Source organism: Cariama cristata, unplaced genomic scaffold, assembly GCF_000690535.1.
Source record: "Cariama cristata isolate BGI_N322 unplaced genomic scaffold, ASM69053v1 scaffold42839, whole genome shotgun sequence".
Taxonomy (NCBI): Eukaryota; Metazoa; Chordata; class Aves; order Cariamiformes; family Cariamidae; genus Cariama; species Cariama cristata.
This window is the reverse complement of record NW_009636021.1, coordinates 14,390-30,252: the sequence shown is the minus strand read 5'-3', so window position 1 is coordinate 30,252 and position 15,863 is coordinate 14,390. Positions and strand designations below refer to the sequence as shown.

Here is a 15,863-nt window from a genome sequence, read left to right as displayed (position 1 = left end):
ACTGAGAAGATACCAGAACAGCCTGTCTGTTTTTTTGTGGATCAAGAGCAGAGGAGAGCTTCACAAGAGTCAGCTTTTCAGGGGCAGACCTGAAAAATTCTGTAGTGTTTCTGGTGCTGTCTCTTCCCTTGGCACTACGTAATTCGGCATCTTCCTCAATTTTTGGATTGAAGTCAACCTTTGCCAGGAGGGAACTAGCCAGTCGAAGGTAGGGGGTCAGCTGAGCCCTTCCTATGCCCCACTGCAGATCTGTGGAGTCAGAATTTTACAGAGCTGTGTCATCCATTGGGACCACTTGCTGCATCATGCTGTGCAGCAACGATGCAGCTGGAAGAGCTCCTGAAGTTCTGCATGTGTGCAAGACTTCATGTTGTTTTGTGGGCTCGGGAGGCTTCTAGGTCCAGGAAGGCATCTGACTGAGGATGGTGGACAACAGTTGACTAGAAGCAAAATTGCTAGCTCAAGGGAATAAAGGTTGATAAATTGGATAGCTATGCAGTAGATTTCAAGAAATCGGCATGGCTTGTGAGGAATGGGAAATTTGGGATACTAGAGGTAGAGCCTCTGAGATGAGAAGTCACTTTTTGATTTTTCATCCCAGTCCTGTAGAGGTATGGTGATGAGATGATGTGTTGAAACAATGAGTGTTCCCCTCCCATTCTCCCTTCAGGTACTAAAATTGTAATTCAGCTAACTTTTCTTGGTAGGGTGGGACTGGAATATAATGGTTGGCTGGTTGGTGAGAGAATGGCTGGCATATTTTTATATTCAAGTGCATACAGTATTTTAATACTATGATTCTGGCCGTTGTGTATGCTGTTCCCCTTCCCCTTGGTCTGTTTTACTGCTTTTGGGTGAAAATCTTCCAAGTAGGAATGTCTGCAGTGCACTGCATATTGTGTTTGGATGCAGCTGGCAACATAAACGTGAATGAAGAGATGAGATGACTACTCTATCTAGTTTACAGTCTCTTAGATTTGCAGGTAGATGCAAGTTGAGATTGGAGGATTGTAGGAAAGCAAGAAAATCTTGCTTTCTTCTGGACAGCTTCCCTCTTTCACTAATTGCAGTGACAAGTTTGGCTGCAGCTAGTACATTTACCCTGCTTGACTTGAAGTTTTATTATGATCTCTGTTTTGGAGCAAAAAGCATGTTCAGCATTCCAGGTTCTCTAAATAGACACATGTGGGGACGCGCATTTCTTCCTCCCGACTCTCTGTTTTGAACCCAAATGGGCATACTAAGATCTTGTTCCCTTATTTAGAACCATTGCAAACCAATTCCCAGCCTGATTTAGCAGTAGCTTCATTCTTCTCTTTCCTGAAGGCAATGTTAGGGCTCAACAAACTGACATGCAGTGTACATGCTCTCCCCTCCCCTTTCCTCCTCTTCCCTCCCTTCTCCTCCTCTCCCCTCCCTTCCCTCCTCGTACCTCCCCTCCCTTTTTGCTCTGTCTGACTTCTCCAGGGCTGAATGCTGCTGCATCAGAAGCAATTCTTGGTCTCCTGGAAAAGTGCACAGTAAGGCCAGTCAGTTGGTAAGGATTTTTTTTTCCTTTTCCTTTCCCACCCTTCCTCCCAAATAATTTATTTCTTCTTGAGCTCTGCAGATCCTGTTTTCCATGGTTAGATTTCATCTATGCTGAAATAACCTAGGAATGTCTGTAAGGAGGAAAAAGTAAAAGATTACTTGGAAGCTAGCTGCTCTTTTATTTTCCTCAGATTCACATTCATGTTACAAGCCCATCTGCTTTTCACTTGTTTGGGAGAGGTGAAATAAGTGCATGCAGTCAGTGTTTATCGGTATTCAGTAAATAACCTTTCTTCTCTCAGTAGGAGGCTGCTGTTTGTATTTGTGACTTGGGGATGAAATCGTTTCTACCTTCCCAGGGTTCTTGTCTCATGATGTTCAGATCTAGATTTGAATGTAACTAGTTAATTGCCCATTTTCAAGAGAGTAAAAGTAAATTTGCTTGAAATATGCATAGTGTTTACAGTTTCATATCTCAGCCTTAGAAGAGCTGTTCTCTGTTTCCAGTGTTTTGTCTTGGGCTTTTCTGCCCATTTTGACATTTTCTTTGCTGCTGGTGATTGAATAATCTGTGTACTACAGACTGTTAACAATCTGGAGGAGAAAAAGAGTAAAGAGGCATTTGTCATCCTAGGAAAGCAAGGCAGGCAGTTTGAGCTACTGGAGGTTAAAATCTCTTTCTGCAGCAGTCCAGGTGTCTGCCTTGAGAATGACAATGCAGAAACAGAGACGGGCTCCACTGGAGGGGAGATATGTAAGTTTAATATGCAAGAGATGTGAGAAAGGGCAATCTAATTAGAAAAGTCCTAGAAAGGAGTTTTCCTTTCAAAATAATTATACCGTACACTTGTATCATGGAACACTGCAGTGAAACATCCACTTTTATTTGTATCTAACTTCTTTGGTACAGTAATAGATTTTTATTTTTTTTTATTTTTTAGGCACTGTGGCTGAAGGAGAACGAATTTAAATGGTCAAGGAGCAACTAGATCTCCTTTCTTTTTTTCCCTTCCAACAACTCCAAATAGGTCTGTCTAAAGAAGTGGTCTCTAAATAACTGAATTTACTTCCATTTAAACTGTTAAGACTGAAACCTTAAAGAGTGTTGCTTTGGTGCTGAGTCTCTGCAGGTAGTAGAGGTTATGTTGGAGGCCAGGGGATGGAACAGGTTCATTGCTGCAGGCTATTCTAGCCAAAGCATTCCTTGAAGGGGATGAGAGCAGTGGCAGCAATATTGGTGTGCTTTGATTTGGTTCACATGACCTTTTTTTCCGTTCTTTTTTTTTTTCCCCCTTAATAAAAAGTACAGTTCTATTTGTGGACTCTGCTCTGTTTTTCTTGGTTCCACCTATCTTGACAGTTTCAGAAAGATAAATACTACAGTAAATGCCTGAGGGCTTTTTGTAACTTTTTTTAGTTTTAATGTATTGTTCTAGATCTGAGTGTTTTCACCTGCCTCTTTTATAATCCATTTCTTGGAAGGATTAGCAGGGTAACGCTGTCAGGTCTGACTTCAGCGAGGGTCTGAAGAGGCATGGCATAGTGGGGCTGCAGGCAGAGGCATGGAGCAGATGGAATTGCAGCCTGGTTGGCATGGGTGGGAGTGAAACTGTCTCAACCCCAGGAGCTGTCTGTGGGCACAGCCTTTGCCTGCTCAGTCCTCAGCACCGGTGGCACTTCACCAGCATGTGGCTGCTCCTCTATTATAGCTAGAAATCATATGACAAGCGCATTCCCAGCTCTGGGGTAATTTGTTATTGTGGGAAGTTTGCTTATTTCCCCAGAGGGAGATCTCTTAGGATCCCTGGACACAGGCTAGTTCATCACTCCTTGCCTTTTGTTTTTCAGACACTAGATTCTAAGCACAAATGTATTTGATGGGTTTGTAGTACTTGTATTGCCGCTGTGACGCTGTCGGTGCGAGGAAAGTAATGAACCTCATTTCTGTCTGTGATAGGTTATGTTACGAGATAGTCAGTCAGTACTCTCGCATAAGAAACTTGCTAGCTGTGTTGAGTGTTTAATATTTTTTGTCATAGTAAAGATTGCTCTCCTGGGACATTTGCATTCTGCCAGCGTTTCCACCTGCACCTCAGGGCACTCTTTTTCTTGGGGATTTTATGTGGGTCTGTTTAGTTTCGGAGGGGGGGACGGACGGACAAGTTCAGGGACTGTAGATATTTTTTCCCGCAAGGTGGCACTCCTCTCTGAGCTGTGTACAGAATTTTTGCGTGTGCTGGACAAAATCAAGATCTGGGGTGTAAGGGTGGCTTGCTGGGCTGTATAGCTTTTCAGGGAGGCCTTTTTGTGTCTTCAGAGATGAGTTTTGTATGAGTTGCCTATCCACATCATTCCTTGTGAGAACACAGTTAACTGTTACCTACTTGTTTATACTTCTTTAAGAACTGAAGCAGAGAGACCAGTTGAGCTTTTAAGAACACTTAAACCAAAACCAAACCCTAGAAGAATACACGCAGCTTCCACAACAGTTAGGCACCATTGTTTTGCACCATCTGGTCTTCTGAGCTTACAGGGCAGGGCTTTCAAAGTCTTCTCTAAGATGCAGAAATGCTCTGTCGGACACCTTAATGGGGATCTCTTTCTGTTCATTATTTAATAACATCTCCATTATAGATGCAATGTGTACTACTACTCCTACTATTTTTGTAGGAAAAAAAGTTACTTGAGACATTTAGAATTTTGATTTGAGTATCTTATTTCCACCAGAAGCAGCTTTACAGAAATCAGGCTGAAATTATTATTTTGGTAAATAAGGATGTTTGGTTTTTTTCTTATGTGTAGTTAAAGTTTGTGCTGTTTAGCAAAAATAACTACTATAGTTAGTAAGTCAGCTTGTTCATATACGCTTAGTAACAGACCTGTTAGAAAACTGTGAAGAATAGTATAGTCATCATGAGAGTCAGTTTCCAAGTCTTCTTTTTTTCTTTTTGTTATGTTTGCTGTCTTTAAATAATACTTGAAACTTGATGGGTGTTTCTATGTAGCAATTTCGTACAAAATGTTAAAGATTGGTAGTATTTTGAATCCACTGCTGAGAGTGATTTTCAGCAAAGTTCAGATTACTGACTCTGGCCGGACTACAGCTGAATCCAAACTGATGGGTTCTGCTTATTGGAGCAGCTTGAAGATATTTTTTCATTATTTTGTTAGCAGTTTATGGTTGTCTAGTGTAGCTCACCCTGTAGCATAATGGCTATAATCTATACTGAGGGCTAGTCTAGCGCATTTGTTACAAGTGCTTTCTGTCACTTATAGAAGTCCTGAGGAAGATTTCTACAGGTCAAACCCCATAGACTGAGGACAGTGATTGACTTCTGTAGCTCATTTTTTAAGGCTGCAAATGCCACCTCGAGAGAATTAAGTTGATCTTCTCCTCAAGACTGACTCACATGCTGTGGACCATCCTTGTTGTGTTCTAGCCAAGCAGGGAACTATCCGGTTCTCCTTCTCCTCATCATAACTTGTTCCAGCTCTTCCCTCAAGTGGCAGTGGTTGGTATCAGGAGTGGCAGGGTGCTGCGATGAGGGACTAACTCTTGCTTCTCTAGACATGCCTGACATGGTTCTGTAAGTATGCTGGATGAGGAAAAGCACTCCAAGTTTGCAAGTCTGTCATCCCAAATTTGAGAAAGAGGAACTCTGATTTTTCTGGTCTGGAGCAGTAGACTATATGTTTACAATAAACAAAGCAGATAAAGAAGCGCTTATATACATTCCTTATCTACCGTTAAATCTGAAGTGTATGGCTTATATAAGGCCTCAGGTTATTAAAAAGCCTTCCACATGTTCCATCCTGTTCTGAATTAATCTGTCTGTTGGAGCTTTGCTTCTGGGTCACATCTGTAGATGAATCAAGGGAATTGTCCTGGATGTCATTCAGTTTTTATTGCAGCTGCTTTAAAAGGAAAAAAAAGAAAAAAAGAAGAGACAAGAAAAGTGCAAACCTCAACCGAATCAGCGCAAAATCCTAGCTTTATCCTCCTGACTTTCTGAATTAACTCTTCATTCAGCTCAAGAAATATTAATCATCTATCCTAAATAATGCTTGTTACTGCCTGGGTTTTCAATTAAAACTTCATAAGCTTTTCCTTAAAAAGTAGTGAAACTACCGATTGACACTCAGTGTGTTAGCTTTCCCCCAGGTTTCCCAACTGCAGGCAATGTGTCTCTTCAGGCTTGGAGAGTTGTGTCCCCGGGGCACTGACATGGAAGTTAATTGTCGGTAAAGACAGAAAGGAATCAGCCAGGCTTTATAAGGCTCTGATTTATAGGGAGCCAGCGACTGATAACTCTTTTGAGGTCAATCCAGTCTGTACAGTGTGAGAAAAGGAACAATAAAATGCCTAAGCCTCTTAGGCCCTCCCTTCTGCTGAAGGCAGGATGGATGTGTAGTGTTGGTACCCATATTAATGAAGTATTTGGAATGTTGAGGATTGCCCACGTTCCCTGTATTACATCCCTTCATTTCTTTACCATCTCCAAAGCAGTTTATCTTGCATATGACCCTCAGCCCAGATCTTTTCTCTGTTTTATGAGAAGTGTATCTCCAGTCAAAGTGCTCAGCAAGTCACATGGCCTTTAAAAAATGCTTGGTAGGTGGGAATAACTAGAATAACTAATGCCCGATCCTTGATTGTCTATGTTGCCTCCCCATCTGTTTGTTAACCTGCTGAGGATCTAGCAGTACATCATACTGAGCTAAGATCCTTTGCTGGGCCTGGGCAGCTACTGGTCCATGTAGTAGCTGTGGGTGCTACTTTGTCTATATTACTTGTTCGTTTTTATTGTGTTCAAATCATCTGCAGGTTCCCCCCAAAGAACAACTTTAATTTTCCTTATGAGAGGAAAGGGAAAAGTTAAGAGTGGTGGATCAGGAATAGAGCAGAAGCAGGGGCTGGAGGAATACGTATTGAGGAGTATCAGGATGGCTTAAATTTCACTGCAGTCTCTGTACTTGATTGTCCCCATTGACGAGGGCTGGCTGCCTCCTCCCTACTGTGGGTGCTGAGTCACTGCTCAAAGATGCTTGGCTTTTGCCACTGTGCCATATACAACTTCAGGGGAATTTAGGCGGCCTGAATACAGCCCTAGTTGGTGCTTTTCTTTTAGTTTATTACTGAAGCTTGCTACTGTCACTAGAGCTCACAAACCCATAGAAGCATAGTGTGGTTTTGGAATATTTTTTTGTATGCTTTATGTTCAACCAGTCACAGCAGCGTGCGTGCAGTTCCAGGGGTATGTTAAGAGAAGAGCTGTTACCAGTTGTGTGTGTCCCTGTTCTTTTTGCTAGCGTCAGATTACAGATGTAGTCTGGTTTGTTGTGATATGCTGCAGGAAATAAATTGATTCTGATTTGTGGAAGGGTAGAGCTGAGCAGAGAGGAGAATAGTATAGAGGTTCATGAGATTGCAGGTTTTACACCTAGTTATTTTGTTGTTTGATTGCTGTTATTCTGAGTCTGTATCGCCTGTGGAAATAAAAAAATTTGCTATAATCATAGGTGTCTGTTAGTAGCTTACATTACAGTGAGAATATGTCCTACTTCATCAACATCCAGAGAAAATCCTGATGATCAAAGGAGTGAATGTACGATCTCAGAGTGTCTGGGCAGCGAGCTGCCTCTCCATCCTCAGCACAGGGTGGTGGAAGCTAACCACAGTGACTGACTGTGCTGTGCCGCTCTCCAGTGTCTGCTGGAAGGGGACAGGTCGGCACTGCGTGTGGAGTCCTGTCCTCGCAGCCTGCGCAGCAGCCCTGGCCCACACAGCTCAGTATTTGCTCTCTTTGGATGTGGTAATCTCTGCGTTGACTTAAGCTTCTTGGCTTTTCTTTTCCATTGCCCTTACTTTGCAATGCTGGTTGCTTCCTCCTGGACTATAGAGCTCCATTTTGTTTTAATGGCCTGAGCTGCATTTGAAAAAAATTTCATTCTTCTAGTGAAACATGACTTTCAAGAGGGTACTGGAGTTTTGAATTCTCAGTCACTGTTCGCAGAGCAGAACTTGCTTTGGATTTGTTGACATCTGTGTGGTGTCTGAACATTTGCACAAATGTAATGCTTTATTAGTTTTTATTTCCTTCTGAAGCAAGAATTCGTGGAGATCCTTAGGTACCTAGTTGAATGGCTTGGTTGCTTTTAACCTTCCCCTGAGGAATTGTGTGTACCGCTTCTCTTTAGAGTTTCTGAACATGTTACTGAGCTGGATGATGCTTCCCATATCCAAGCAGTTTAAAAGCATTTATGAAGAAAAATTCCTTTGGAAGTGTTCTGTGAGGTTCCTTTATTCATGCACAAATATATTCCAAAACTCCATGTACTGAGAAGATGAGATTTAGATCCCACCTCTGCCAAAATACATTATGAAATCTTGACCTTCCCAGTGCTGTCCTGTACTGCAGCCCCCACCGTTGTACAGAAGTCTCCAGGAACGGGTCCATCAAGTTTTGCAAAATGGCAAGATGTTTTGGGAGAGCGGGTAGAGAAGCCTCACTCCCATACTCAACTCTGGCTCCACTGACCCCTTTTCATAAAGTTTATTGATAGGAGAATAGTTTCCAGCATGAAAGATGAAAATGATACTGCCCATTGTGCAGTTGTGCAGATCTCTCAAGTCCCAGTTTAGTGCTTTCACCAGGAGTCCACTCCTCCTTTATTTGCTCTCGCTAAAGCTGCTGCCAGTGACCAGCAGCGTTTGTGCTGTCACTCCTGTGCCTGCCAGCTCGCTTTTTGGTGTGGCTTTTGTGTGTGTGGAGGTCCTTCCCCCTGCTAGGGAGGTGAGGAATTGCAGTGTGTCTGGTGGCTCTGTGGAGGGTCTGCGCATCTCGTGCTTCCCTGAGAGAAAAGCACGTTGCTGCTGGCCCAGAGCTATGAGTTCTGCGAGTATGCCTGAGGAAAGTTAGAAATGGTTGACTTGTAGGCCCTGAACTCCTTATGTATTAGGAACTAAGTGGTAAATTGGAGTTACTGAAACTGAAATGCGTTTTCCTTCTGCTCTCTAAGCAGGGCACGGGTATTGATTCGGCTCTTTTGGCATCAGTGCAAGCAGGTGCAGCTGCTGGCCCCGCTCCACCCACAGTCACACTCGAGCATCTCAGTGGACACTGATCAGGATTAAAACCAACTCAGCAAAATAAAGAATGTGTTTGTTTTTAACTTGGATCAGTTCCTGACATGGGCCACCGTGTGAATCCATAAAAAGTTGTGGAACAACTGAGGAGGTCTCTTGGAATGGAAAGCCATCAATAGGAGGCTGGAGCAGAACCAAACCCCAAATTCACAGGAGTTGGAAAGGGTTTAAAAAGACAGGGACAACTGCTTGGAGTGCTTTAGAAGAACTATTGCGTGCAGAAGGGGGAAAGAGAATGAATGGATTTTTAAATGTTTTTCTTCGTGTTATGATGGGACTGAACAGGAAAGCTTGATAATTGAATGAGGAATTTGCCGGGAAAAGGCTCCCAGCACTGCAGTACTTGATAAAATATTCAAATCATTTTTATTAGGAGCAAGGGAGTAATTGAATCTTCGTTAATGATTTCACAGACTTGTGTTATATGGCATACCAAACTTTGGGGTTCCTGTCTGCCCCTATCTCATGTTTTTACATTCTTGGTATCACACCCATCTTAGGTTCTTCATCTGCACCTAATTTTTTTTCCTTGAAGCAAATCTCTTCTGTGTTGCATACTCAGCGATCCATGCATGACTAGGATCACCAGTGCTGTTCTTTCTGTAAGGAAGGAATCAATCAGTATTTTACACTTGCAGTTTCTGTAAATGGATCCCACACAAACTTTTAGGATGTCCAGAGGTTTTTCCTAGCCAAATAAAAACAAACAAACCCTGTCATCATCTTTGGATGTCTTTTCTGTCTTGGAAACTGAACTCATTTAAGACTAGCTATATTTGTTGCTAGTAAATTACCAGGATTACTATAGACTACAGATTGTTGGTACAAAGTAGAAATACAGGCTTCAGAGAGCACTGAAAATGTAATAAAATTAATGTAAGAGAAACACTGTTAGATGAAAATGGGCAAGCAATACAGAGCACTTGCACAAAACGGAAGAGGGAGTGGTATTCAACTGGGCTCATGTACTTGTGTTTGTTTTCTTTTTCTTTGTTCAGTTTCAGACTTTGGTATCTTGTTCTCTGGTTAGTAGTGCCCACGTGGTATGTGCTGGTGATGTACTCAGCAATGCAGTAATGTCAGGGAAAGGAGGAGCTCCCAGCAAAGCTCTTATAATTGGTTCCATTCTCTGGAAATGCCAGCTGGACCAGCTGGGTTTTGTAGTCTCTTCTAAAATGTAGGTCAGACAACTGCTGCTCCTGCAGAGGCCCTCTCATCTTTCTGCCAGCCCGATGAAGTTTCCAGGTGTCCTGTTCCTTCCCAGACAGGGGAGGTAACGCTGAAGCCATCTCTCACGTGTTGTGTCCTCCTTTTCGTTTGTAGGGGACAGTCTTTACTTTGGAATCTGAAGAGGAAGAGTACCCCGGGCTCATCGCCGAGGACAGTAACGACATCTACATCCTGACCAGTGACAACTCGGGACAGGTGAGCCCCCCGGAGTCCCCCACAGTGACCACGTCCTGGCAGTCGGAGAGCCTGCCCGTCTCCCTGTCAGCGAGTCAGAGCTGGCACACAGAGAGCCTGCCAGTCTCCCTGGGACCCGAGTCCTGGCAGCAAGTGGCCATGGATCCTGAAGAAGTCAAAAGCCTGGACAGCAACGGAGGGGGTGAAGAGCGGAGTGAGAACAACTCTTCCAACTCAGATATTGTTCACGTGGAGAAGGAAGAGATACCGGAGGGAATTGAGGAAGCAGTGGTGTCAGCTGTCGCTGCAGAGACCATGCAGGCAGCGTTTCCAGAAACCCCTGCTTCCTTACAGGAAGAAAAACCTCAAGCTGAAGTTGCTGCTGTTGAAAAAGCACATCCCTCTGTGCTTCTGCGTACAAAACAGGAGGAAAAGGGAAAAATGGCTGAAGAGCTTGTTGAACCTGAAATCCCCGTATTGAGTAAACCTGTCCCAAAGTTAGCCCCATCAGAAGAAAAGGCTGTACCAGAACCTGAGAAAATACTGCTTCTGGGGGAAAAAAAAGTGGGGAAAGAGGGCCGTTTGGAAGAAATGGAAGAGAAATCTTCCACTGCAGAGGAGAAGCCTATCTTATTGCCGGAAGGGAAATCTATATTGCTGTACGGTGGGGCTGCTGCGGTAGCTATATTAGCTGTAGCAGTCGGAGTAGCACTGGTGCTTAGAAAAAAGTAACGGAGCTCTCTGGAGGAGGAGGAGGGGGGAGAGAGAAGAGAGCACGATCCAGTTTTTGTAGTTGTGTTACCTAAAGGTTGAGCTGCCTGCTGTTTAATTGGACATTTGAGTAACTTAATGGTGATGGGGTGAGGTCGTTCAATAAGCCTCCAGCTATGGACAATCACGTTTTTAGTAGAATTGGGGCGGGGACTGGTTTTTCGTGATTAAAGTACAGGGGTATTTTTTAAAAAAAAAAATAAATCTGCAAATTTAAGAACTTAAGTGCAGGTGCTGAAGAAAGGGGTGCTCGTACTCTAGGAACTGGAACAGAGAATCCCCAGGGGAAGCAGAGAGCCAGCTGCTGCCAACCCCTGGAGTTTTTGGCTTCTCAGACTGAGCGCTATCGCAGCTGTGCTGTCTTGTCACTTCCCATCGCGCCCCGAGCCCTCCCTAGCAAACATTAGCCAACCTGAGTCCTGTAGCGAGAGTCTGGTCTCCCTTCTGTCTCGGCTTCCTCTCAGGTACAGCACTGCTCCTCGTAACCTCGCAGGTTCCTCCTAAGCCCCAGTGGGAGCGTGCTTATTCTTACCTCTTTGCTCACACCCGTTTTGGCCCCTGACATTTACTGGAGACCCATCCTGTGAAGATGCTGTCTCTCTAGCTGTATTATCTCTGAGCATCCTGGTGTTCCTGGGGAAGAGGTGCAGGGCAGCCCTTTGGCTGCCAGGGAGGTTGGGAGGGACACTGCTATTTGCTTGCTCCTGCCCAGCCCACTTTACTGCCACCCTTTAATTACCAGAGGTGCAAAATTCACGCTGGACACAGTGCCGTTCTGATCAGCAGTCTGGTACCAGGGTGTAGTCAGCAAAGGTAACGGCAAAACTACGTGGAAGCAAGGCCAATGCCTCCTGTGCCATTCAAAGGTTAAACGCTATGCTGTCCTGTATCACGCTGCAGTCTGTATCGTCTTTCCCAGGTTAAGCACAGAGTATATTTAGTCCTAACTTGGTCTTGGCTGTGACAGAATCCCAGATACATAAAGCAATGGATTCTAGTAACTGAGCAAAACAGCATTAAACATCTCCTCTCTCTGCCCATTCCTGGCCTGACCCAGAGTGTTGTTCAGTGCGATTTTCTTTTGCGACTCTGAATCTGTATTTAGCTAAACTTACAGGTTTACAAATTATGAGAAAGTTACTTTGGCAAAAAGTAAATCCCTCTTCCTGCAGTCACAGCGCTTCAAATGTGCGTGGAGAGAAACCTTTTCAGTATTGCCGTACGCATTAGTTACGTCGGATCCAACCGCGAGTCTTCCTCTTTCAGTGCACGTTTCCGTGTCTGTCCTTGTCCATACTGCAGCTCTGTGGGCAAGACCTTAGGCTTTCCAGCAAAACTGCTGACGCATCTCGGAGGGTTTGTGCTGGCACTGTGGCTTAGACCAGGTGGAGGTAGGTGAAAGGGAACTCGGGATAATGTAAAAAGCAAAATGTGAGCTTACAGGAAGCTTACTCTTCATTAAAGGCACAAAGACAAGGTACTTTATTTCTCAATAACCTTACCTAGAGTATGTCTCCTAATCACCCCGTTTCTTAAGTGATCTGAGAGTGAAGAGGTTTTAGCACATTCTCTATTTTAGGATATTGCTACGTTTTCCTATCCCACCTGTATCCCGCGGTGCTGGGAAGTTGGTAAGAACCTGGCAGATTCCGAGGAATTTTTTGTTTGTTTACTTGTTTAAGCTTTTATGAGAGTGGATCTTCCAGAAAACTTCTTGGATTTTGAACTGTGTTTGTGAAGTTGAATATTAAGAGGAAGGATTGTTGCGTATGTACTGCTGCGGTGGACTGAACTCAGGAGCTCTGGATTTACTGTTGATCATTGATTGCTCTTTTTCCATGTACAAAAGGGAGCAGGTTGGCCTTAACAAAAAAAGAAAAACCCTGTACCATGTTGCAAAATGAAATTGACTTTTTTTGCCATTTCCTGGTACCCTGCAGGTACTCTCATTGCTGTGCTGTGTGCCCAGAACGGGTTGCTGGGACCTCCTCACGCCATGGACTCTCCCGTGTCTGCCCTCCCACCACCGCAGTTCCCTCTGTGGGCCCCTTACGGGAGCTTCCCTTGCGTGGAGAGGTGTCTTTGTGCTCCTTTTGTCACGGATGTGCACGAGTGTTTACGGTTTTGCTTCATTTCACGTGTTGCAACAGTGTTTATCAACAAGTGACACAGTCTGTGAGGGTACCTGGTTGTTCTTATGTGGCAAGGGCTGCTTTACTGCCCAGTGGGTCGGGGTAGGCCTGCCCCTCTCCTGCTGCTTTGCTGATGGCTTCCGTGTCTTCTCCGGGCATGTTCTCTGCGGGAGAAGGGCCGTTCCTAACCTGACCTACCTCCTCTGCTTCCTGAAGAAGATGCACCTACATTTGGGACATCCCCCTGCTGTAGGCACGTAGCGCGTTACGCGGAAGTACCCACATGAGCTCTGAAGCAGAGATGGATTTTGTGGACACTCGGGTACTTTGTGTACAGCCTGGGGGTGGGGTGGGGGGTGTGTACCTTGTGCGATTTTGGCTCTTCTCTGTACACGGTTGTTTCAGTAGTAGCGTGGGAGGTGAGTACAGGACAAACAAGAATAAATCCATGCCGGCTCGGGAAGAAGTCCCTAGCTTGTTGGCACAAGGAGCCTGGTGGGGCATTAAATAAAACGTGTCTTCTTCACACACAGCAGTGAGAACAAGGTGGCAGCAGTAGTAAGGAAAATAAATTAATTTGTTTCATTGAGCATTTTCATGGTGGAGTGAAGGCCTGGTATGTTCCTACATTTAATGGAGCATCAGCTGTGGTGTGGTTTGGTTGCTTGGTCCTTTATATTCTCATTTTAGGGTCTTACAGATTTGACAAGTCAGCAAGACTTTGAACCTTCTCCCACACTCCACTGACCATGCATTTAGAAAATTTATCACATGCGGCTGTTTCCTCTGGGAACACGCCATTAGCTAAAAAGGTCAGTTATGGATTTGAATTGAAGGTTCCTCTCCCCCTCCATCTTCAAGTATATTAAAGTAATCCTAAACTGCAGGGTCTAATTACCCCAGACTGTGTGATGCAACGTCTCTTCAGTGGATCTCTTGCAGCTGGCAGAGGAAAGGCAGTAGCTATATACTTGCAAAAGGGCATATAGAATTATTCTCACTTGTGTTGCTTATCCCCTTCCCAAAAGTGCCTCAATATCTGTCCTCGAGTGGCCTGTACCTTAACAAAATATCTACCTTAGACCCATTCTTTCTTCACTTTATCCTTGTCTGCAGCACACCCTAAAGCTGAGATGCTAAAACAGCAGAGGACTGGGTCTACAAAAAGAAAGTGGTAAATACTTAAGGAACTGCAGCAGGTAGTATGCTAAATAAGGAGCTGTCAAGGAAAAGGCTTTCAAGATAAGGTGCAACTTAAATTTCAGCTGTGCTTAACTTTAAGCTGTGCTCACTTGGGCATTGTGGCTGGGAACTGGGCAAGGACTTATTTCAGCAAGTATTCCTGGAACAAGGGGCAGAGAGCAAAGACTGAAACCCAGAATCCCTCTGTTGCCTAAAAGCCCAAACCACAGACACAAAGCCACGTTCCTGCCTGTGGCAGCTGTGCGCTGTGCGAGAGCTGGGTGGACTCCTGCCTCCTGAGGCCCTTAAACTTCGGCAGATCCAGGCTGTGGGGCTGTAGCTGGCACAGCGGTGCCAAGCTGCTCGGCTAGGGCAAAACAGGAATATTACTGGGCACACAGAGAGAGGCAGCTTGAAAACTTAAGGTTTTGGTTCTCACCAGGCTAGCTGGATGCTGAGTAGGGGTTCTTGGGGTGGTAATTTGGCTGCTGAAAAATACTGAAAATGAGATCTAAAATACTAGATCTAGCCCAATGAAACAAGCTAGAGCCAAGAAAGCAACACTTCTGCAGCCTTCTTTCCATTCAGATGCGCATCATCAAACAGCTCCCTGCTCCTGGTACTTGCCAGTCTGAGCAGAAGCTCCTAGCACAGAGCCAGACGATGCAGTGGAAGCATGTTCTCTGGTATTGCACCTGGTTTTGGACACCACTTTAACTTCTGGCTGGAGGTAAAGCGCTTGTTGTGGTGGTTGCGGGTGTTGTTGCTTTCCTAACCTGTGTCCTGGAGAGCAAATTACTACTACAAAAAGCCATCCTTGCTGTTCGTGAGGGCTTGAGTTTTCATCCTGGTTGTGGCCTGTGCTCGGGCATCTGCAACTCAAGGGCCGGGTGAAAGCTGTAGTGCTGAGTGCTCTTACCTAGGGCACGGGCTGTTGCCAGAATCCTGCTTCCTTCCTGTTCACATAGCTCTGCTCACAGCTCAGCTAACACTTTAGACTGTAGGGTTAAACTAGTCAGTGCTTTCCAGTGGTCACAAATGAAAAAAATTTCATTAATACTAAACAAGCAAGGTTCTGAAGTTTGGTCTTTTTTTTCATTTTAATGATTGTAGTAGACAAAATAATCTGATGCCATAAATCTTCCCTACATTACATTTCAGCTACAGCAGTGTGGCAGTACTAGCAAAGTCCTAGTAAGGTAGGTCTTGCTATTCTGGCAAAAACATAGAAGTGCTTCTGGCAGCATAGTCTCTCATTCACTGAACCAGAGCAAGCTCACGCTACAGAATTTGAGCGTGTAATTACTAGATTTTTTTTGCTGTGAAATGGCAGGGGGTGGAGCAAAGAACACAGCCCCAGCTGCCATGTAGAGCCCAGGTCTTCAGTAGAATGTCAACTCATCCATATGTGTCTGCTCCAACAGGAGCAGATAGCTACAACAGGAGTGGTGTCTACTCCAGTAGGTTAGACAACAGGAGAAAGTGTTTCCCAGTGAAACATGGTGAGTTGAGGCACATTATCTATCTGTCTCCTGTACCTAGCGAAGGCACAAGCTGTGTATGACTAGTTTGGCTTGGTCTGCTGAATGTCAGCACTAGGAAGGTTACAAGAACAGCACTGCTTTGACTGCATGTACGTATCTGTGCTTCCAAGTGCAAGCTCTCTATTGCCATAAAAAAAAAAGGGGGGAGGGTAT

At 44.6% G+C, this 15,863-nt stretch overlaps 1 protein-coding gene across 1 annotated transcript in view; it reads left to right on the top strand.

The window, feature by feature from the left end:
• BCL2L13 (BCL2-like 13 (apoptosis facilitator)) overlaps positions 1-11,079 on the top strand; it is a 33,408-nt gene extending 22,329 nt beyond the window's left edge. Inside the window, exon 6 of the mRNA XM_009707755.1 lies at positions 10,001-11,079. Coding sequence (XP_009706057.1) covers positions 10,001-10,813 — 813 coding nt within the window. The 3' untranslated portion in view covers positions 10,814-11,079. The remainder of the gene's footprint in view (positions 1-10,000) is intronic.
• Positions 11,080-15,863: the final 4,784 nt, after the last annotated feature.